The 24,676-nt window shown below is 45.4% G+C and overlaps 1 protein-coding gene across 2 annotated transcripts; it reads right to left on the reverse strand.

Moving 5' to 3' along the window:
- Positions 1–689: 689 nt before the first annotated feature.
- On the reverse strand, positions 690–24,676 carry APCDD1L (APC down-regulated 1 like). Of its 2 annotated transcripts, XM_039499514.1 has the most exons (4): positions 24,055–24,676; positions 9,073–9,247; positions 6,240–6,798; positions 690–2,496 (listed from the first exon to the last, which is right to left on the reverse strand). In XM_039499514.1, the coding sequence occupies exons 1-4, from the start codon at positions 24,092–24,094 to the stop codon at positions 1,729–1,731; spliced, it is 1,542 nt and encodes a 513-aa protein (XP_039355448.1). In that variant the 5' UTR covers positions 24,095–24,676; the 3' UTR covers positions 690–1,728. The 2 variants fall into 2 exon arrangements, with proteins under 2 accessions (XP_039355448.1, XP_039355449.1); XM_039499515.1 differs by lacking the exons at positions 9,073–9,247; positions 24,055–24,676 and adding an exon at positions 7,339–7,588.

Genomic DNA, 24,676 nt, shown 5'->3' on the forward strand with positions numbered 1-24,676 from the left:
TTCACAGTGGGGTTTAACTAATCCACTTCAGATATACTTTGTTAATTAGGATTCATTTTCCTGGATAGCCCTGTGTAAACAAGCCCTAAGTACAGCTTCAGTTTTGTACATACAGCATTAAGTGTAGCTATTGCATAGTTGGTTAAAAAATATCCTTTTCAGATCAAATATGTAGGATTAGGTGAAGAGGATTTAACTATCACAAGGTGTCTTCAACTTAAGTGTCCTCTTAGCTGCAGTAGGCTAGGGAGTATAATTTCATACCTTGCTCGCTTTGTAGGCAGAAATTCATAGAATATCAGGGTTGGAAGGGACCTCAGGAGCTCATCTAGTCCAACCCCCTGCTCAAAGCAGGACCAATCCCCAACTAAATCATCCCAGCCAGGACTTTGTCAAGCCTGACCTTAAAAACCTCTAAGGCAGGAGATACCCATTCCAGTGCTTCACCACCCTCTTAGTGAAATTTTTTTTCCTAATATCTAAACTAAATCTCCCACGCTGCAATTTGAGACCATTACTTCTTGTTCTGTCATCTGGTAACACTGAGAACAGTCTAGATCCATCCTCTTTGGAACTCCCTTTCAGGTAGTTGAAAGCAGCTATCAAATCCCCCCTCACTTCTCTTCTGCAGACTAAATAATCCCAGTCTCTGAGCCTCTCATAACTCATGTGCTCCAGCCCCCTAATCATTTTTGTTGCCAAGACTTGACTGTGGTGTCTGATTATAGTCTCTCTTCTGCACCCCTCACCTTAATTTACCTGAGTCAAGTTTATCAGATGTTATCCTTGCACTTGTGTGGTATTTTTATGTTTGAGATATAATCCAGAGTTGGACTGATAACCCTTGTTAAGGGAATGTGCCAACAAACACACAAGGGATTGTGCTAAAGTGGAGGCAGAGGTAACGCAGGGTCGGTATAGTGTTTTTTTGCACCTATGTGTGTGTCTCACTGATACCTGATGAGTGCTACAGTCATAAATCATCTGGTCATGTCTCAACATTTGGGCTAAGTGATAACACAGAGAGGTGGAACAGAGTGAACCCAACCCTTATGAAGTCAGTGTAATATGACAGGGGCAAGGTCACTTGTATCTCACCCATTGTTAGCTTATGAACAGAAGTGGACTGGGACAATCACAGCCCAGAGCCTGGGAAAGAAAGCAGAGTTTGCAAATTGTAGGTTGCAAGGATGGCATCAAGTCTGCCACTAAGAGCCCTTCCTGAATTCAAGGAAGAGAGATTGACAGAGGGTGTGTGTGGTATGAGTTTCTGTGATTGAGCCAAAGCCAGCTACCTGAACTTACAGGAGCAGGAAGTGAGGGGAGCAGTGGGGGGAAATCAGTTTCAGAGAGACTGAGCCCTCAACACTTTGGTAATTTGACTTTTGTGTGACTAGAGCCCTCAGTTATATCCTAGCAATGCTGAAAGCTAGAATCAGCGGTTCTAATTTAACACGTCTTTTTAGTATTGCTAAATTATCTGACAATGTGCAATGGATCCATGTCACTACATTAGATTTATGCCTAATGAAGGTCAATTAGGAAGTATACGCATAGTACACATCGTACATAATCAGGCATGTTATGCAGGGAAAACCTCTTGCTTTGTCCATTTTTTTATGTGTACAGAATCTAAGCAAAGCTGATTCCAGATGTGCTTATCTAAAGAGGATATAAAATTGTCTTAGCACCCAGTGTCTGAATTCTGTGCTGCACAGCTGGAGTCATCTAGTCCCATCTTAAAAACTGCATTGCCATAAGTGATAATAAAAAGGCCATAGGCAAAGGTTTTAGTGCTTCATTCCCATTATTATCCTCTTTTCCCAGGTAGCGTGGACTGATGTGTTTAGAAAAGACGCCGGTAGCCCCGGCACACTGAATAAGCGGTGCCTGGTATGAGGTGGGCCGCTTCTCCGGTCTGTCAGGGCTGGATCCGTCTGTGGGCCTTTCGCCGATGAACAGCAAGCTGCCATCTTTCATGTCTTGCTCCATTTTAAAGAGTTCATATTCTGTGTGGGGCAGCTTGATGCCCAAAGCCAGACACCCATTGGTCAGCGTTATATCCTGCTCCATCCCGGCACTCCAGAAGCCTGTCTCCCCGCAGGTCCCTGGCTCTGAGGAGTTTAGCATGGTCACTGTTACCTGATCTATTGCTGTAACCCGAGCACAGGTCACTTTAAATGCCAGCTCTGTGCCTCCTCTCACTATGGAGGATGGGACGCCCTTGGTGTAGTGCCCAGATGCATAGATGCTAAAAGTAGGCTGCTTGCACAGTGGGTCAGAGTAGTGATAATAGTACCCTTCCCAGGTGCGATTGGTGCCATGAAATATGAAGTACCTGGTAAGAAAAAGCACAGCTGGCCGGATTTCACAGTGAGCACTCACCCACCTGCCACTTAACTGCATCGGCAGCTCGGCTTTAGCTGGTAATATAGGTGGATGGTGCTCATCAGATCTGTATATAATCCCACAAGCAGGGCAAGGATGCACGTGATGCTGTTGGAGGCAAACAAACAAAAAGTAAGTGAAAAATATTACATGCAAACCCCCATTCAAAATATTCAAACAATAACAGGCCAATCCCCATCCCTGGTGCAACTTCACTGAGGTCCTGGAGGCTGCATCAGGGATGAATTTGGCCCAATGGGTCCAAGCAGTTTAGTAAGGTAAAGGGCTGCCTCAATCCCCTGCCATTCTAGGGAAAAACAAGAAGGGCCAAATTCTGCCTTTGGAGATGAGCACCTGGCTCTTCTCGAAGGCCAGTGGGAGCTGCATGCATACACCTCAGGGCAGCAGTTGGTCCAAAAGGAGTGTTGCAAGCAGGACAAGGGATGCACTTTTGGAATGCCTTGGTTTTCTTTCACTGCAAGATTTGTGTGACTATTTGAGAGGTTAGGATCAGGGCACAAATGCTGATGTTTTGCTCCCACAATACCATGTGCTTAGTGAAAACTTAGACAAGGCCTGGACCTAAAGAAAATGCCACCAGTTAAGGTTATTTAGGCAGTCTCTGGTGCTGCTGGGAGTTGTCAAATAGGCTAGTACATTTTTATATCCATTCAGATGGTGCCAGAAAAGCCAATGCACTGCTGAGACCCTCAGAAGGAGGGCTAAGAAATGGTGCTGCATCTCCTAGAAGAGTCCATGAAACCCAGCATCAAAACTTAAACTCTGTGAAAAACATGGATCCAACCAACATGCGTTTAATTTTGAAGGCCCCGCAGGATGCCTGAGCATTGCCCAAAGCTCTACATCAAACCAATCCTGTGTCCATTCTAATTCTATAAGAACTTCATGCAAAGTTGAAACCTTTTCCTATATTTCATATGGAAAAGTGTCAGTATATGGTGACTTTTTTTTTAAATAAGTATAACATTTGATCATTTTCTGAAATTCTAGCTAATTAACTGTTTGCATGGAACAAGATTAAATAACTCAGTTAACAGTAGGGTGGGTAATTTACATGCATGTTGATTGGAGTCTACTGTAATTTAGTCATTTTCAGCTTGCTTTACTGCTACTGTCACACTAACGAGTGCTGACAATACACAGTACATTATTGCTAAATAATCCCAGAAGTTGGCACATATATATATTCTCTGTAGACAGGAAATTCTTTGATAATGGAGGTAATTTGGGGAGAGTGGGTTTCTTTAAAACATTTATAGATTTAAGGAAGTAAGAGTAGTATTTCCCCATAGCAGGTTAAAAAATAGCTCATAGCTGTCAGGACCAGGATGTAGGTAGCCAGGCCTATTGGTCAGCATAAGGCAGGGGGCCAGGTTGCCACACTAGCCAGGGTTCAGAACCAGGAGGTCAGGTCAGGAACCAAGAGTCAGAGACCAGGAACCAGGAGTGCAGGGTCAGTAGACAAGCCAGAGGTCAGGAAACCAAGAGATCAGAAGACAGGAATAGATAGCACTGGGTGAGCAGTCTAAAGCAGGGTACACCCCACTTGTACAGACTTCCTGCGCCTCCTTCTGTCTTAAGTAGGGGGAGGAAGCCAATCAGGTGTGCTGCTGTTCCACCAATCAGGGCTTAAGGTAGAATCTTCCAGCTGAGTTAGACTTCAAGGAATCCTGGTTCTAGCTGGTAATAGTAAAGTGTCAGGTGAAGGGTTGGCACATGATTAACACCCACCTCAGGTATCTCCTAGACCTGGGTTTGAGACCTGCAGGTCATGACATCAGCAAAGTTGAATGAATCTCTTGCTAGTGCAGGCTAATGTTGCACATTAGTTAATTAAAAGAGAAGGATATGTCCAACAAAATTAATATGGCGAAGCCAACAATCTTGCTTGTTTAAACCAGTCACATGAAGTTATTTCTAATGTATGGTAGCTTCTAATTATCCCCAAGTGGTGACATCATGTGCTGGGGAGCTTTACAGAGCTGTTTGGTGATTAATTACAGTACTATCTTTAAAAACAAAAACAAGGAGTACTTGTGGCATATTTAAATTCAATTAATTTGCAAACTGGACACCATTAAATTAGGCTTGAATAAAGACTGGGAGTGGATGGGTCATTACACAAACTAAAAACTATTTCCCCATACTAATTTTTCCCCCTACTGTTACTCACATCTTCTTGTCAACTGTTTGAAATGGGCCATCCTGATTATCACTACAAATGTTTTTTTTCTCCTACTGATAGTATCCCACCTTAATTGATTAGTCTTGTTAGAGTTGATATGGCAACCCCCATATTTTCATGTTCTCTGTGTGTGTCTCTTCCTACTGTATTTTCCACTGCATGCATCTGATGAAGTGGGTTTTAGCCCATGAAAGCTTATGCCCAAATAAATGTTAGTCTCTAAGGTGCCACAGGACTCCTCGTTCTTTTTGCTGATACAGACTAACACGGCTACCACTCTGAAACCTAGCACTATATTTAGAGAGTGAATTTCAGTATCTTAGGTTTGTTTTAAGTTAACGTTTAAAATTGTGTATGTTTACCGTCTGGTTTAGCTCATGTACATGGTCTTGGCCCAAGATAACACCCAGCTTTATACCAATCCAAGCATGTTACTTGGAGGTTTGTCATTTTGTGTTTTTTCTTTTTCTCTCTTAAATTCCAGTTGTTGCAGTATCACAAGGGTGAAAACCTTCTCCCAAATGAAGCATTTCATGAGAGTTAGTCCTGTTCCAGCTGGTAATGTTCACAGGTGGCTTTTTTGCCCTATCTCGCTGCTCAATCACATTTAGTTCTGATTTAGATAAATAATACTTTTTTTTCCCCTGGAAATAAACCAAGCTACTGGCGAAAAATAAAAATAAATCACGGCTGCTGTATAATATTATTTATGTTGAAGTAAAGTGATTTCTGTAGAATAACATAATTGTATTCAGGGCAATTTCCCCTGCTAATGGCATTATATTGTGGAATAATGATTTAATGGAAGATGCTTGTTTCCTCATTCCTCTTTCAACCTGAAGGACAGGACAAAGAAATAAGATGAGGGATGCAAGACAAATAACAGCACACAGAGCTTATAATGATGTGGGACTTTTCACCTCAGGACAGGATCTGAGCCTGCATTTCTAGTGAAAATGTGGCAGGTAAAGAAAATCTATTAGCTCCATGCCCCAGCCGTGGAGGACTATTTCCTCTATTATGTTTTCTTTGCTGCTTAGTCCAGGCTAGCTACCAGGCCACATGCTTAGTAAGGGGAAGAGCCAGATTCACATACAACTGTGCATGTACGTTTGTGGTTAGGCCCCCGTTTCTTCCCCACCCCACCCCAACCAGCACCTTGCACAAGACACAGTTTTGTCTTTTCTAAGCCAGGCTCTCTGCCCATCACCTCTGTCTGTATCATTATAATACTGAGGTGACCGATTGCAGGTGGGGTAAGTAATTTAAGAAGGCTGCAGACAGACATGCATCAAAAAACAGGGGACACCAGGGAAGCTGGGCTTCCCAGGGCCACCCAGAGGATTCAGGGGGCCTGGGGCAAAGCAGGGGAGCTGCGGCGCTTGTACTCACCCGGTTGCAGTCCGGGTCTTCAACGGCATTTCGGCGGCAGGGGACCCTTCAGTTGCTCCGCGTCTTTGGCAGCACTGAAGGGCCCCCCCACCGCCGAAATGCCACTGAAGACCCAGACCGCCGCTGAGCCAGGGCTTGTGGGGCCCCTGTGGGGCCCAGGGCCTGGGGCAAATTGCCCCACTTGCCCCCCCCCCCCAGGCAGCCCTGGGGCTTCCATTTTTTAATGTGGCCCAGGAGTAAGCAATGTTCTTACCACAGCGCTCTGCAAAGGGCGTTGATACCCTGTTGGTCGATAATGGAGCCTCTCAGACCACTTGGTGTGAATGTCCCCTAGGTACAGCTCCTCCACCGTCCTGCTGCCGCTCGGCTGAGTTTGCAGTAGGGGCTCGTAATGCTTCTCCACCCGCACCAGGCTGAGTTCATGCATGGCAAAGCCCAGGGCTGTGGTGCAATCCCGCCCCTCCTTGGCACTCAGCACCTCGTAGAGGACTCCAGGAGCCCAGGACCGTCCAGGTGGAAAGAATCCACTGCAGTCCCCTCCTGACGTCTGATTGATCCGGGCAGAAATCTCCTGCATGGCCCTCTGGCTGTGGAAAACAATGCCCACTTTGTGCAGGTGGTAGTCTGCCTCAGTTGCCCCTCGGGTGATCCAGGAGGCCTGGCGCAGCCGGAGCTTGCCTTTGATGACCAAGGAGTGGGACGGGTTGTGGCAGGAGGGGTCCCAGTAGTAGAACTGATAAGCCTTGAACAAGCGGTTGGAGTAAAACAGGTAAGATCTGGTGAGAAACTCCGGTCCCGGACGTACCTCACAGCTAAGGGCAGAGAAGAGATTGGTGGTAGAATCCTTAGTCACGTATCGAGTGGAAGAGCTGGGGTTTGAATTCCTGCCTGACTCTTTGTACAGAGAAATCAATGGGGCATTAACTTCTGTTGACACCATGAGGAGAGGGTCTCACCTTTACACTGCTCCCTTCCCCATTGACCCCAAGGCCCCATATCTTACCCCAGTGGCACAATTATTCCTGCAATGGTGATTTTCATTTCACTGCACCCTCAGCAAAGAGGTATTAAAAAAAATACACCCACTAACAAATCAGAGTTTCTTTGCATAGAAGAACTCTGTGGAGCATCACCCCATCCTATCCCCAGGGCATATTGCCATAAGACTAAGAGGAGGGGAGAATCTCAATTCATTGCTCCTTACCCTCACCCAAGTGGTATTAAATAGAAATGGTTTCACAAATGATCCCGTAGTGTTTCCTCTGTTAGGTGGCACAGAGCAATGGGGCAACTCAGTGCCACGTGAATGCCAGAGACTTGCCAATAAGGGACCACATCAGAAAGAGTCTCACCCCACGTCCATCATCACAAGGGACTGTGATGGAGTTGTCCACCACAGCGAGGGTGGAGGTCCAGCAGGGAGTCTTGTGAATGAGATTCAATGGGGAGCATAAGCAGCTTGTATTAAAGTTCCTTACTGAGTCCCATCTAGAGACAAGAAAGTCAGACCCATGTCTGCCAATGCCCATGATTTTGTCAGGATATTTGGTGTTATTCTGACAGCCCCCAGCTCCTGGCATCATGTGACTGCATGAGAATCCCACCTTTCATTTAAAAAAAAAAAGTAAGTGTCTACCCTTGTGGCTGCTGAGAAAAGCTTGAAAACATGAACCTTCAAGGCTTAAATACCAGAAGGCAAATAAAAAGAAAGCCTTTGTTGTTAATGAGAATCTCACGCTCGTTTGGAGCCGGACTCCTGATTTTTGAATGCTTGGGGTTAGTAATACTGAGACCCCTACAGCAGAATGCACATCGCAGGGATGGGTGTGTCTCCTTTTCATTGCCCTTGTTAGGATAAACACAGAGACCATGGATGGAAGAGGATGCAGAGCTAATGCTGCCTGCAAGACTCCATTTTGGGTCAGGTGGAGGGGACTGATTAGCCAAAACCAATCGGGTGGGGCTAAGAGACTATAAAGTTGGTCTCTCTGCCTGTGCTCTCACTCCAGTTGGGAGCTCATCCTATTTACAAGCCTGTTCTAGCTGTGAGGAGTTGTGGGGCAGGCAGGCGGGTGTTTACTATCTAGTTCAGGTGCTTACTTAAGGCTGTATGTGTAGCGCTACTCAGAAGCTCACTTGCCAGTGGAAGTTTGCTGTAGTTCAGATGCTTGCTCTGGCCTGGGAGATTAATAATTCAGGAGTTTATGCTAATCCCCAGAACTCAGCCCAATCTCAGAAGTTTAGTTTAGGAGTTTGGCCTGGGCTAGGATTTAGGGGTGATAATTTCAGTGAGATGCCCCTTTGCCCTTAAATGGGAGTCTGTTTTTCATGAAGCTGCTAATGAAATTTTTGTGAGGTAAACTAGCATGCTTCCTTTGAGATCTTAAATTGAAAATCCCTTTTCTCTCCCTTTCGCTGCACCTATGAGTTTATGACCCACTATTCATCTCCTGGTCGTAGTGAGAGGTGCACTGGAGCCTGTTCCATTGTGTACAATAGAAGCTGGTAGTCAGAACTGTGCCTTTGCCAAAGTCCGTTCACACAAGGACATTGGAAATAATGTGTAGGCAGTGGGGTGTTTTAAAGATGTGCTGCTGTGTTTTCAAACCTCAGCCTGTGTATTGTGTGTTCCCTCAGCCCAGAGGGCAGTGATGGGGCAACGTCTGCAGCTTTGGGATGGCACACATGGCAAATTAAGAGAGAGATGGAGAAAGTCCTAGAGGGAGTATTTGGATCTGGATTTAGAGCACATCCCAAACTGATAATATCAAGGATTTTGATTTGGCCCCTTAATTTGGTACTGGGCTATCTGCGAATGGTAGCTCTGGGAGTGCATTTCGAACCACCCCAAAATTAAAGGATATTCAGCTCTTTAATTTGGGGCCTTCTTCCAGTCACAAACAATACATGACCCTTTCCCCACAAAGGAAAATCACCAACAGCAGGCACAGGCTACAGTTTAACAGTGTGTGCCCATCAGTGCACCATGACTATGCTATTTAGTAACGTGACCTCACCCTGTTGGCAGCATCTAGCAAAGAGGCAAGACAAATCTGCAAACTGCTCTGGGCTACTGGGCTCCTTACCCTGTAGAAATCCAATGACCTTCCAGCCGGGGAGGCAGAAGAGCTGAAATTCTAGCGCTGTCCTGTAGGTGGCGCAGTTGGTACTGACACTGTGGCTCCCAGTGCAGTTTTCCAGTGCTGTGCTGCTGAGCCTGAGACACAGGCACGTCCCATAGTTTCTTTCCAGATGCATAGGCTTAAAATAAGACAGATGTTTTCAGAACACAGATGCAGTCGCTCCTGCACTTTACAGTTAAATGGGTTAGTTTGACTAAAGATTTATTTTTTTTTTAAAGACCAAATGGGACCTGCCTGTTCCAGGAATTGCTCTTCAATGGGTCACACCAGGCCTTTCTGGGGCACTATTTGGTCCTTTGGCTAAGTTTCTGGACAGGGTGCTTTAGATCCAGTCCTGTAACTCTGCCAGGAAAGGATTGTTTCTCCTGTCCTAGAGCGACAGATGGAGCCGCTTGTTTCAAGGGTAGTGATTATCGTCACAGAGACAGCTTGAAAAGCCCTTGTGGTGTCCAGCCTTTCACAGCTATTTCATGATCCCCAGTATTATCAGTTCATGCATTTATTATTCCCCCTTGAGTTCAGATGAAACCATGAGAAAGCCGCTTAAGTCAAAAAAGTCAATTTCTTTATGGCTCTTGATCAGCTAAATAAGATAAATTCAGAGAACAAAGCAATCTCTGGTCTCTGCAGTCTCAAAAGCCCAACAAGCAACAGGATTATTTTGGAAAGGAGGCAACACAAGTTCCTTAAAAATGCCCACAAGTTGGCTCATATTCCGTCCATTACATGAGTGACTTTAGCGTTCATTAAAATGTACTTGCCCAGGCCTTTAATAATGACGCTATATCTTCTTTCTAAGGTACATAGCACATTGAGAAAGAACCTTGCACAGCTGTGTTTAAACTGTGTAGTGTTTTAAGGGACATTTTACTGCATGTTATTGTTGTACCAAGGTACTTTTTTTTTCTCAGTTTGGGACTAATTTTAACCCACTCTTCTCAGGAAGCTAAATCCTTACATCTTTCACCAGTAATGATCTGCATCGGCTAGAGACAAATGCCAAGACACTTACCAGAACTGAATGCAGGGGCAAAGCTGAGAATTTTAATTTTAAATCAGAAGCCATTACTGTCATTACGTCCATTACGCAGCAGATTTAGTCATTTTGCCTGACAGATGTTGGTACACAAGTGTTCTCTGTGCCCATCACTCATTCGCTGCATCCTGATTAGCTGGGACAGCAAGCCTGCTGAATGCATCAGCAGCACAGAGAAGAGCTCATTCACAAAAGCCTGGTCCTCTTAATCGCATATTGTATTGCTGCGGATTAGCTTGTCTTTTTGCACAACACGGTTGCTCCAGCACTCAGTCTGGATGCTGGCTTTATGAGAGTGTGAAATCCTGTTGTTACAACCAGTCTGGATGGTGCCCATATTCTGATCCATGAAGATCACTGCAGGCCCATAAAATGGCAAACCTCACAGCTCAAACTCTGTATGTGCAGAAGAGCAACAGACCCACATTAGAAAGGCTGAGAGAGATCTGCTAACCCAGGGGTAGGCAACCTATGGCACACGTGCCAAAGGCAGCACACGAGCTGATTTTCAGTGGCACTCACACTGCCCGGGTCCTGGCCACTGGGCCGGGGGCTCTGCATTTTAATTTAATTTTAAATGAAGCTTCTTAAACATTTTAAAAACCTTATTTGCTTTACATACAACAATAGTTTAGTTATATATTATAGACTTATAGAGAGAGACCTTCTAAAAACGTTAAAATGTATGACTGGCACGCAAAACCTTAACTCAGAGTGAATAAATGAAGACTCAGCACAGCACTCCTGAAAGGTTGCCAACCTCTGGCATCTGAGGTCTGATCCTGCAGGGTGTTCAGTACCCACAGTTCCCATTCGCTTCATGTTTTAATTCACACAGCCTGAATATTCACTGGCTAAGCTCTGTTCACAGACCTCAGGAAGAACTAGTTCAAACACAGAAACCAAATGATTGTAACTAAGGCCACTAGTTCATTAGTACTCGTGAATAATTTTATTTTATTTGTTGCTCAGTTGGAGATTCCTCTGAACCCACTCAGCTCACAGCTGAAATCTTCAGATATGACTGAGAGCTCTTTGTCCTCACTAAGTTTTTAATCTATGGTTGAGACAGCCACTGAACCAGGGAATTACAACATGGGAACGTTCGCCTCTCCTGTCGCCCACCATAAGGACAGTAACTCTGTCACTTACCTCATTTCCCATAACAACGGATGTTACTGGCTTAGGGAATGTGCGAACACTCAGCTAAATCCCGAAGACTTTCTTTGGATGTTTATTCACTCTTTGCTCAGGCAAAACTCCTGCTGGAGCCATTGGCAGTTTGCCCAGGTAAGACCTACATGAGAACCTGAAGGATTCGGCCCACTATAAATAAATGATATGCCTTCTCATTAAAACACCTGAAACCCTGGCTTATATTGATCCATCTAGCAAAATAACGTCCCTGGGTTAGGTGTCCCTGCAGACTTGCACTGCGCTGCATTCGTTTTATTGTCCCACTGGGGGCTGGCTTACTCTAACTCTGTTCTATAATTTACCTAGCAGCACGCTGGAAGATTTCATTCAATGACTGGTGCAGATGACAGAGGTTGCTCGCTCACCTGTCTATCAAAGAAAGCTGAGGAGACCGTTTACTATATATATATATATATATATATATATATATATATAAAATCTTCTGAGCAAGCATCTACAGAGCAAGACGTGCCGGATGTTGGCCAACGCCAAACATTGGAACTGGTTTTACTGCAATTTAAGCAGGAAGTTGTCCCTTCCTAAAAGCTGTAGGAGGGGCCTTTTTTTCTGTGAGGTTTCCCTTCTGGAGATTACCTCGTCAGCACCTCAGAGGGGCAGGGTTTGCCCCACCCCAATCTCCTGTGGAAAACAAGCAGCCCCCACACCTAGTATATTGACTTTGGAAGAAAAGTTGAGTTTAGTCATACATCTTTGCTTCTTATCAATAAATAGAGAAGAAATTGCCCACATTACAGCTTGCAACAAAATTAGGTACTGTAGATCAACTCTTCTCCAGGGCTAGCTTGCTACATGCTGTTGCTTCCTATGGCCAAAGTTGTTATTTCCATTTATAATTCTAATGTTTCACTAAGTCACCCATTCGCATGGATAAGATCAGTGCCTACAGTCATGGGGAATTACGTAGCTCTTTATTTAAGAATGACACAAAACCTTTGATATTTGGCAGGGAATGTTCAGACTGGAACAAAACTATGGATAAGAAACATACAAATGTATTCTGCATAAGTGAATTACACTTATCCGCACAGACGTTATTAACAAAGCATTCCTCTGCCATTCTTCTCCCCTGAGAAAGAATGGATTTGGGGTTAGCTGCTAAAAGAATGACCATTCTTTTAAATGCGAGGAAAATGTTTGTAGTTTACCAAATCAATTTCTCTTGAATTTGTGTTGAGATTAAGTTAGCAGTCTTTTTAATACGCTCAAAATAAAGAATTTCCCATGAGCACAATTTTGTGGGAAGACCTATATTATGTATTAAAATGAGTTATAAAATTAACTATAATACAATGAATCTCAGCACTATTTTGCATTTTCTATGTCTGCAAACAGAGATTCCAGCTCAGGAAAGCACTTGAAAACACGCTTAAGTCCTATTGGCTTCAATGTGACATAAGCATGCACTTGAAGTTAAGCATGTGCTTAAGCACCCTTCCTGATTAGTGATGCTTTCTTGACTTGAGATCAGAGTGTAGTCTAGTAAGTTGGAGGAGGAAATTGTTTGCCAGGATGCCAGCTCTATATAACTTTGCAGATAACATAAAATTATTATTATTATTATTATTCACAATATTGAAGTCCAAAGCTGCCTGCAAAGAGTTACCAGGGAATCTCAAAAAACTGGGTGATTGGGCAAGAAAATGGCAGATGAAATTCAATGTTGATAAATGCAAAATAATGGGCATTGGAAAACATAATCCCAACAATACATACAAAATAAAGGGGTCTAAACTAGCTGTTTCCATTCAAGAAAGAGATCTTAGCGTCATCATGGATAGCTCTCTGAAAACATCTTCTCGGTGTACAGCGGCAGACAAAACAATCTAACAATATTAGGAAGAATTTTAAAAGGGATAGAAAATATCATAATGTCACTATATAAATCCATAGTACACCCACACCTTGAATATTGTGTGCAGTTCTGTTTGCCCATCTCAAAAAATTAGAATTGGAAAAAGTACAGAGAAGGTTAAGAAGAATGATTAGGGATATGGAACAGTTTCCATATGAGGAGAGATTAAAAAGTCTGGGATAGTTCAGTTTAGATACGTATCAGGAGATACGATAGTGGTCTATAAAATCATGAACGGTGTGGAGAAAGTGAAAAAGAAAGTGTTATTTACCCCTTCATATAACACAAGAACCAAGGGTCACCCGATGAAATCAATAGCCCGCAGATTTAAATAAACATAAGGAAATATTTATTCATACAACACACAATTAACCTGTGTAACTCATTGCCAGGGGATGTGAAGGCCAAAAGTATAACTGGATTCAAAAAAGAATTAGATAAGTTCACGCAGGATAAGTCCATCAATGGCTTTTAGCTAAGATGGTCAGGGATGCAACCCCATGCTCTGGGTGTCCCTAAACCTCTGACTGCCTGAAACTGGGACTGGACAACAAGGGATGGATCACTCAGTGATTGCCCTGTTCTGTTCATTGCCTCTGAGGCATCTGGCACCAGCCACTGTCAGAAGACAAGATACTTGGTTAGATGGACCTTTGGCCTGACCCAGCATGGCCATTCTTATGTTAATCACGGAAAAGGATTTGTTATTGCCAGAGATACCATCCTATGAAAGCAGGAGCTCTAGGAAATCCATCACACAGCTTCGGATAACTGTGACTGGCTGGCTGGCAGAGTGATGTCATTCCAGCAGTAAAAAGCAATGTAAAGATTGAAAAAAAAGAAGTTACAATATATTTCTTTCAGAGCTGTTTCCTAAGCGATCAAACAAACCCAATATCCCCAAATAGGATATAGGGCCTGTTGTATTTGTAATGTTTCGATCAATATTTGCTTCTGTTTTAAATACCAACCTCAAATTATTTTACTTCAGTCAAAAGGTATTATAAAAAAGTATGAATACAACTATGAGCCTGATTCTACCCTCCTTATCTACCTAGACACCATATTGACTTCCACCTGGGTATAAGTGAAGACAGAATTTGGCCCTATTCTTTTGTAACTTAGCGTTTCATTTGGATTAATACCCTGGTGAACTGACTCATTTCTACAGAGACACTGGTGTTACAGTACAGCTTTTCCTTCTAAAATATGCCAGACTCTACTGAGTCAAGATAAACAAGATAAAAGTTAGAACAGTCACAGACATCCTCAGTCTCTATTCCTGCTGAGCGTACTGCTCAATCCCACAAGCCTTCAGTGGGAATTCTGCCTGAGCTAGGCTGGCAGGATTTGGCCTACACATCTGAAACAGAAAACAGGGAAAAGCATGTCAGACAAGACAGATGGTATTTGGGCTAGAGAGGGTGGGAGTGAAGGAGACACTCTCTTGTACCTTCAGGGTCTTCTTTGGTGTTGACCATGTAAAAAAATGCCTTCTCTGGTGGGTTACCAAGAGAGAAAAAAACAGGGCCTAACACAATGTATAAATGAGGTTACTCTTTCTCCTGCGCTCATTGAACTCAATAGCAAAGCTCCCATTGCATTTAGTGGTGCAGGATCAGGGATTTACTCAGGAAACACGCACTTTGAATGTTTTAACATGAAACTGATGGAAAAAACCCAGTCCACGATGATGTCAGTTTTGAGAATAAAGGGATTCACAGAAGGAAACAGATACAGAGGATTCTGTACCAAAATACAGTATACAAAGCAAGGGGCATACTCAGAATCCACTTCAGAGGGCCATAAAGATATATTAATAAAATTCTGTTCTAGTGGCAGAGAGCACATTTCACTGAGACCTCAGCGTGCTTTAATCAAAGAATTTTATACTTATCATCATCCACTGTATTTTAATTGCACAAGTTTTATTCATTTTTATATGTAAATATATTTGAAACACCTGGCAAATAACTTATTTTCCTGATTGGCTGTGGTCCAGGCGGAGCTGCTCGACTAAACTTTTTTTAACCAAAATATTATGTGGACCCAGAAACTAGAGACAATCTCCCATAGCCAACTGGTCAATGGCAAAAAGTCAAACAAGGGAACCTCTGTGCAGTACCGTCTGGGAATATGGTCCTTCGTAGGTTGAGCCATTGTGGTTAGGTCAATGCCAACATGGATTTAGCTATGCCCTTGCCCAGTTGACACAGGTGCTTTCAGTATAATCAGGGCCCTAGCAAACTTACGGTCCATTTTGGTCAATTTCATGGTCATAGGATTTTTAAAATCGTAAATGTTCTGAGTTCAGCCAGGGCCATCCTTACCCACACGCAAAGTACACAGCTGCGCAGGGCACCAGGAAATTTGGGGCACCACATTTCCTGGTTCCCTGTGGAGCTGCGTGCTGCTCCAGCCCCTGCTCCAGCTCTTCCCCAGGGCCCCCGCCCCTGCTCTGCCTGGCCTCTTCCCGCCCCACCCCCACTCCCCTGAGGACTCCAGAGTCGGGCCTGCGCTCACCGGTAAATAGAACGACCCAGCCCCAGCCTGCTCCACTCCCCTGGCTCCCAGCCACGCTGCCAGCGAGTGCTGGGGGCGGTTCCTCCCTCCCCCCACGCCTGAGAGCCGGGGGAGCAGAGCGGGCTGGGGCTGGGTCACTCCACTTCCCACAGGAAGTGGCCAGCCCCCTGACTCCCATGGAGGCCTGGGGCCAGCCCCCCACTCCACTCCATGGAGGCCTGAGGCAGGACCCCAAACAGCCCCTGCCCCTGCAGAGGCCTGGGGCCAGCCCCTCCCCGCTCCCTCCAGCAGAGGACCCATGAGGGGGCTGCGTAGGGCACCAAAATAGCTAGGGACAGCCCTGAGTTCAGCTATTTAAATCTGAAATTTCACAGTGTTGTAATTGTAGGGGTCCTGACCCAAAAACGAGTTGTGAGGGGGTGTGGCAAGGTTAGTGCAGGGAGGAGCTTCAGTACTGCTACCCTTACTTCTGTGCTGCTGCTGCTGGCGGCGGCGCTGCCTTCAGAGCGAGGCAGCTGGAGAGCAGTGGCTGCTGGCCGGGAGCCCAGCGCTGAAGGCAGAGTATTGCCACCCTTGCTTCTGCGTTGCTGCGTGCAGAGCTGGGCCCTAAGTCAGCAGCCACCACTCTCTGACCACCCAGCTCTGAAGGCAGCAGCACAGCAGTAAGGGTGGCATGGCATGGCATTGGCACGCTTACTTCTGCACTGCTGCTGGCGGGGCACTGCCTTCAGAGCTGGGCGCCTGGCCAACACCCGCCGCTCTCCGGCTGCCCAGCTCTGAAGGCAGCACAAAAGTAAGGGTGGCAATACCATGACCTCCCTAAATTAACCTTGTGGCCCCCCTGCAACTCCCTTTTGGGTCAAGACCCCCAATTTGAGAAACACTAGTTCCCCCCATGAAATCTGTATAGTATAGAGTAAAAGTACACGAAAGACCAGATTTCACAGGGGGAGACCAGATTTCAATTGGCTGACATATTTGTCATGACTGTGAATTTGTTGGGGCCCTAAGTCTAATGGACAAGTTGGGGGAAGGGATAGCTCAGGGGTTTGAGCATTGGCCTGCTAAACCCAGGGTTGTAAGGTCAATCTTTGAAGGGGCCACTTAGGAATCGGGGGCAAAATCAGTACTTGGTCCTGCTAGTGAAGGCAGGGGGCTGGACGCAATGACCTTTCGGGTTCCCTCCCAGTTCTATGAGATAGGTATAGCTCCATATATGTAATGTGTCCTGCTGTGGGCTCAGAACAGTGCTCCCCAACCTTTTTGTGGCCAGTAGCACATTCCTGTTTTCAGAAGAGTGTGGCGGGCGCCAACAATTTTTCAAGGCTTATTTTGCATTTGTACATTAAATAATATGAAAATCATCCTATTTAATATTACATAATATATGAATCCAGAGAGAAGCTGGAGAGAAGCCGCGAGGACAGAGAACACCGGCGCCTGCAGCCCCGGCGTTCTCTGTCCCCGGCAGGCACGGGGCCGCAGCTTGTCTCCCCTGCTGGGCACTAGGTGGTGCCCCGCACCTGCTGGAAACAGAGAACACCGCGCCCGCAGCCTGAGTTCTCTGTCCCCGGCAGGCGCAGGGTCGCAGCTTCTCTTCCCTGCTGGGCACTAGGTGGGTGCACATAAATGCCTCAGTGGGCGCCATGGTGCCCGCGGGCACCACGTTGGGGACCACTGGCTTAGAACATATACACAGAGCTCCCCTTGTGGTAATGCCTGGTAATTACATGGACCTGCCTAACAATATGGAGAGAGGAGGGTTAATTAGGAGACATAAGAATAGAGGAGAGAACTGATTTGCTTTGAGTTTAGTCTCAGCAAGCACTGAAGTAAGCCAACAGACTGAGGCAGCAGTGCTGCTGTGTGAGCTGTCAAACTCTGACCTAGCTTGTTGTAAAACTTTGGCACTGATACATTTAGAAGAAACCCTAAACACAAAGAAATAACTAGGAAACTCAAGGTTTTTTCCCCTAGAGTACCAGTGAGGGTGCAGGTTTGCTTTTAGTTACATGGGTTGAGTTACTGAGACCCATTTCCACTCTCCTGCATGCCTAGCTGGTGGGATTTGGATGCCAACATTCTGTTTCATACACACACGCACAAGATGGGGCACTACTCTGGTAGTGTAATTGTGACTAGATAAAAGAGAAACCTTCATTATAAACCATATTTTTGTACCAAGCCACACCTATCTCCCTTCATTTAGAAGAGATGGAAACTCAGCAGAAAACAAGACACATCTTTTGAAATGACTGGCACTCAGCCATTTCAAGCTTATAAAATGCCTATGCATTGGCAGATCCCATGTAACCTCTCCCGGAGACGCTTTATTAGTGGCCATCCTGGCCCTATTTAATAGTGATTCCTAAGCATTTTTTTTTTCCCAGAGAGCTTTCAAGAGTGGAACTGGTAATCAGACGACAGCTTGGCTATGAAATGCCAACTTCATTTCAAATGTCTAAATCATTTATGTGGCTCCTGAGCACAAGGGACCACCTACTGTATAATATTAACATAAATATAGCATTTGCTCAATGTAAAGGGCATTGGCGGGCGCTGAGAGCAGAGCAACAAAAATGATTAGGGGGTGGGAGGGATTGAGTTACAATGAAAGATTTAGAGAGCTCAACACAAGTGGCTGTGGGGGATGGATATGAGGAGTCTCTAAATATTCAGAGGCTAAAAACACCTAGGAAGGGGAGGAATTCCTTACGGTGAATAACGAGGTTCTGTTGGGAGGGAATTAAGAAAGGAAAAATGTAGCCTGAACATTGGGATAACCTTCTTGACACTGAAATCTATTAAACTGTAGCAACCCATTCCCTTGGCATATTTTAGAGTAGACTGCACAAAGTATTAGTGAGTCTACAGTAGGGAATAAGCCAGGCTTGGCAGGGAGCAGGCCTGGATATCTAACAGGCCTTTGCATCTCAGACTGTGATGGGCCTTGCTCCCGGAGGTTCACAATCACCTGAGTAATCCTATTGTCTTCAAGGGAACTGCCTGTGTAAGTAATGGCTCATCAGTGGGAGCAAGGGGTTCACAGCCTGCTTCTATGAAACCAGAATCATAGGAATCGGGGAATGAGTTTCTGAAAGGTATTTAGGTGCCTAAAGATTCACATTGGCACCTAATGGGGATCAGATGCCAAATCTATGTAAGCGCTCTTGAAAATCCTGTTAGGCACCTAAATACCTTTGAAAATCAGACTATAGGAATGTAGATTGTGAGCTCTGTGGGGCAAGGACCATTTTTTGTTCTGTGTATGTACAGCACCTAGCCCAATGGGGCCCTGGTCCATGAATAGGGCTCCCAGGCATTACAATAATAGAGAGATGAATAATAGGAACAAACAGAACTATTTCAAAAGGACACAGGTCTCTCCTTGGCTCCACGAGTGAGGCCTGCAGGGTGTAGAATGATGAAAAGCTGGAGACTGTCCCTAAAGAAAAATATGAGCCACTGAGTTGCGGAACTTTAGCTGGCTTGATGGTGGAAGTTGTCTCAAAGAGATTCCACAGTAAGATATTAAACTGATACATGTCACCAAACCAGTAACACATACCAAAATAAAGACACAAGGGAACATATTTAACTCAGTCACGAGTGACCAAAGAAAATGGTTGCTCGTTCAGTTAAAGCATAGAATTAGAGTTGTTTTAACATGTGTGTTTTGGGGTCTGGGTGTGGTTTCTAGATAGTCTGAAATTTCAGTCTACTGTTTCGCCTGTCAATATTAGCTAACTTTTGATGCATTCCAGTTCTCTTAAATGCTACTGACAGATGCTGAAATTAAAGCTGACGTTCAATCTACATGCTGCATAATCTAGGACTTGCACTTGCACTATTAAATTAACAAAGTTTAGGACTTTCTTGACACAAATTTCTGCTGTCATCTATATTTTCATTGGCCTTTTCCAGGTGGCCTAACTGAAAAAATATATGAAAAACATGGAAAACAAAGTATCATTGTGTTTTGTTTCAAGAGGGGAAATAAAAAATCCATCCCCCACATAACCTCACCCATACCGCATGGACTTCAGTGTGAGAGCTGAGGTGAATTCCGCTGAGGCCAGTGAGAGTTTTTGGTGTGAACTGATCCCAAGATACAGGGTGAAGTCCTGGCTCAGTGTACGTTTTGCCTTTCACTTCAGTGGGGCCAGAAGTTCAGTACTTAAAGTTATTTCAGTGGGAGTTGTGAGTGAATCTTCAGTGGTTGTTTGGGGAATTGACTGAGGACAGAATATGACTTCTATTGGCAGTGGATGTTTTGCATGTTTCAATGGCAGGATATAGCTTTATTATTACCAATACTCAAAGTGAGCAAAAGCACACTACCGCTAAGTGCCTGCAAATGTTTTTTAACAGACGCTGTATGACCTGGCATATCTGTTAGTGTAAAAAATCTTTGTGCTGATAAAATCAAAAGATTGGCCGAGATTGGTTAAAAATACATATAAAAGAAGGAGTTAGAGGGAGGAGTTAATCAAGGAATCAACTGGACCTGGTCTGCAGTCTTCCAGAGCTGTGCAGTGTCCCTTATTTTCCTGATGTCACTTAATTGAGTCATCGTTGAGTCAAAAAGTTACCTACTCACTTTTACTCTTGAACATTGGTTACATCAGAAATAAAGGATCATGCAGTTGGGCCTATAAAAAAAGTTATTTACTTTAAAAGAATGAATCCAGCAGCATTTTAAGATTCTTGCAAGAACACTTTTAGTGTCCCTCATTTAGGGTCTTTGTGACATGTTGCTTCCCACATTTGGGGCTTGGCAGGTTGAGATATGCATTCTTCCTTTCCCATATATTTCCTTTGTTCAGTTCCCCCGCTCAGATCCATGGTGCCCATTACAAGAGTTCCTCCACTTCAGTCATTCTATTTTGAACACTGCTTGCTTAAATCCTTGTGCAATTTCTCATAGTTTAATCTAAATTAGGCCCCAATCTTTCTCCCACTGATATCAGCGACAAAACGTCTATTGACTTCATAAGAGCAGAAATGGGCCCTTAAAATATATAGACAGACAACTCAGGCCAGATCCTAAACTAGTTAAAGTCAATGGAAGGTCTCCCATTCACTTCAATGGGGCCCAGAGCTGGGTCTCTCTTTTGTATAATGCTGAAGGTAAGGAGGGGGCCCAGGGAATAATAACTAATAATAGAAATCAATCTCCTTTCTTTGAGTTAGATAACAACTCTGATTTCTGATCCTCCTTCACCAAAGAACCACTCATTCTTGGAAACATAAGAGCATAAGAGGCTTGCTCAATTTCTATCTAAACTTTCATTAAAGTTTTTACATTCCAATATACCATGCCGATATTTTCCATGGGTAGCTTCTCTGAAATGGTTTAGAACCTAGCCAGTTTTAAAATAAAAGGACTTCTTGCCTTTCACTGTTTATTTTTAAGTTTGAAAATTATGGGGTCAGGGGTAAGAGAAGATCAACAGTTGAGTTCAATTATATGATTAGAAAGCGAATCCCATCAAAAGATAATACCAAGTTTATACATATTTTACTGACAATGTAATAATACTGCCTTCTGTTCATGTTTAATATAGACCAAGTTTGCTTGCTAATTTATTGTCTGTTTTTTGGGGTTTTTTTTTACTCTTTATTTCAAAGCGACCCAAAAAAATCAACAACTAATGTGCTATGATCCTGCGATTTGATTCTGTTTGCTCTTTCCTTAATGATAGTTTAGCCATGTTGCAAAGTATATGGATATAGATAAAGATAGGGCTGAGATGTAAAAAGAAAAAAGAAAAAAGCATACATGAAAAAATATATTGTGGTTTCTATATTTTCCCCACAAGCACAAATTGTTGAGTAAGGAAATTTTCAAAAGCCAGAAATTGCTATGGAGAAAACCAAAGCTGGAATCCAGTGCTAGAAGAGGCTGCATCTGGCAGAACCAAGTCTGGAAAGAGGTTTTACTTTCAGTGGGTTCCTATATTTGCCCACAACATAGCACATGTCATTTATAAAAACAACGTTTTCATGGATGATATACAACCGCTGTGAAAGTCAACCTCGAAATTAGACAGCACCTAAGTGAGGCTGTTATACAGTCCCTTTGGTTTCCTTATCCCTTTGCTATGGCACATCTCCAAAATATTCATAATAATTTTTTAAAATCCCTACCTTCCTAATTCTGAGATGATGTATTGCAAATGGAACAGCACTGAGAAATCAACAGCTAGAAAGTGCTAATTTATTGTATAACCCTCCTTATCCAAACAAACAGGGCTGCCAGACATTGAAAATAAAACGCATACAGCCGGTCCCTGTATATTCTGCGAGACGGGAAGGGTTAGTTATGTACAATCCATGCTTTTTTTTAACATCATCTTTTAATGATGCACCATTAATGAATTTCAGTTCCTAGGCACTAGCGGCAAAATGCTGCCATCAGTTTGAGCTACAGATTATAAACTGGTAAGGAAGGGGACAAAAGTCGAGTTTTGGCACAGGCACGGTGGGGTAAAAATGGTATCTTTCTATATCCACCTTTTGCCCATTTCTGTTATCTTATGTTTGGTCTAGCTCAAATCGAAATTCTAAGGCTGTGGAGTTCAGGGGAGACGGTACAGCTGGCCGGGCAATTGGTCAATCCACTGTTAGCTTTAATCTTGTTTACACGTTAAGGTCTGATGTACGTTCCACGTCGGGCGTTGTGACTGATGCTACACAAATCCAGATCGTCTCACAACTAAGTAATAAAAGGCTGAGCTGAGTTCTTGCTGACTGTATTTAGTGCTTGAAATGCTTGGAACGTATAGATTGCCTTTCCCCCATTGATCTCAAAGCACTCGACAAGCATGAATGAACTGAGTCTCCAAACGCCCTTGGGAGGCAGGTCATATTTTTCTCCCCATTTTTCAGAGGGGGAAACAAGTCACAGGGAGCGGAAGTCTGGTACAGGTCTCTAGCCCTCCAGCCTAGCGCCTTAGCCTCAAGATCACCCGTTCTCCCTTCAATGCTGTATCTTACTCTGCTTTTTTCTGTTGAGCAGTTCACACCGGACCTGGACAAACAGTTTCAGCTGAGTCTCCCTTGTGTTTTCTAGAGAAACATGCTGTCCAAGCAGGGGCGATAAAGAGAGTTTCCTTCCCTCCTCCAGGCTCACGTCTTTTTAATGGGGAATCATGTAGCCCTGTGACTATGTTCTCTAACTCTGAGCGTCCAGGGACATCTCTTGCTCAAGCTGTGCTGGTTGAGATGTGAACCTTGCCAGTTCTAAAAATGGGGCGCAAATATACCGGCAGGCAGCCAGGTTCGGAGTGTCTAGGCGCTACCCTGGAGGTCAGTGGGGAAATCGATGTGTCTCCTCTTGGAGAAGTGAGACACTTCTGATGTATTTCACCTCCAAGCCAGGTGCTTCTGGACTTCTTCCTGGAAAAATGGTCCCAGGAATCCATCCCTGGCGGTTGAAAATAGCACCAGGAAGAATCTCCCGGCCCTTGCTAGAGTTACACACTGGGGCTCGGACTCCTATCTTGCTCCACTGTCTGGGACGGGAGTGAAAGCTCATTAGAGGCGGTCTGCGGGGTAATGATCAGCAGCAGCAGCCAGGGAGCTTTGGGTGGGAGCCAGCGGCTGCCTCTCTTCTCGGTGTTAGCCCAACATGTGGGCTTCGGTGACAGACTCCTCTCCACGAGCTATCCCTGAGCAGATCAATACCAGCTCCTGGTCCACTTAGGCGTTTCCAGTCCCCCACTACTGGAAATAGCTCTAGAAAGTATCGCAAAGTCCATTCAAATCAAAGGATGGAAACCCTCCATCCCCGGGTCATTCTTAGAGCGAGACAAGCTTGGGGAGATCCCAATAAAGCCAAGAGCCCCCCGCCCCATCACTAGCCACTTCTGGGGGTTGGACGGTCTCCTGGCTCTTCGTCGTTATTAACTCGGCTCTTTTATTGAATGTCTGGCGAGCCGTTACAGATCGGAGCTGGAAGGGGACAAGCACATCCCTGCCTGGGTGCACGTCCAGTCCGGTGAGCCGCGGAGCGTCACTTTTCCTTGCGCAGTAAAAGTCTCCGTGCCCTGAGCCCTCTGGCGGATCGGACCCCAGGGAGCGCTCCTCGCTGGGTTTGCGGAAAGGGCCCCCCACCTCCAGTGCCACCCCGAGGTACCCCCGGGAGGAACCTGAAGGCCAAAAGGACCCAGCCTGGATGTTGGCAGACCCTTATCTATGGGGCGGGGGACACATACCTGCCACCGCTCTCCAGAACCCACCCGCCCCGGGTCCCTTCCTCCCCTCCAGTGCACGGCCCCGAAGTGTCACCTACCTAGGAGCAGCCCAATGAAGAAGCACCAGGACAGGCCCATGGTGGTATCCAGCCGGCTTCCTTCCCACCTGCCCGCCGAGGAGGAGCGGAGCCCGCTGGCTGGCCGGGGCAGATCGCTGGCTCGGGGTCTCAGCGGAGCGGGACCCTGCGGGCAAGCCGCGGAGCCATGCGGGGCTAGGAGGAGCCCTTAGGAGTTCATCTGCCCGGGGGAGGGAGGGTGTCAGCCCCAGCACAGGCTGCTCCGGAGCTCCGCGGCTATTCTGCCTCCGTGCAGCCCGCCGGGAGGGACCGCGGGGCGAGGGGGGCTCATTAACCACCACCCCCGTGTCTCCCTCGGCAGGACTCCGAGCCGCTCAGCCCCCGCTTTGCAGGAATGCCCGCGCCCCCCGCCCCGCGCCGCTGATAGCTGTAATGGAGCTTGGCAGCTACAGGTTGAAGCTGCCAGAGGAGGTGGAGACTTCCTCGTCTTAACCCCGTCTGCAGCTGCACCGTGCAACGCACCCCCCGGCCACGCACCGAGATCTGCCCCGGCTTGGCCCGGCCGCCCCGCCGCACCCCTGGGCACCGGGCCGCGCCGCTTCCCGGGGCAAGGGGGCAGGGAGGGGGGCTGCCCCTCCCCCCA

The sequence above is a fragment of the Mauremys reevesii genome, linkage group 13 (assembly GCF_016161935.1).
Source record: "Mauremys reevesii isolate NIE-2019 linkage group 13, ASM1616193v1, whole genome shotgun sequence".
NCBI lineage: Eukaryota > Metazoa > Chordata > Testudines > Geoemydidae > Mauremys > Mauremys reevesii.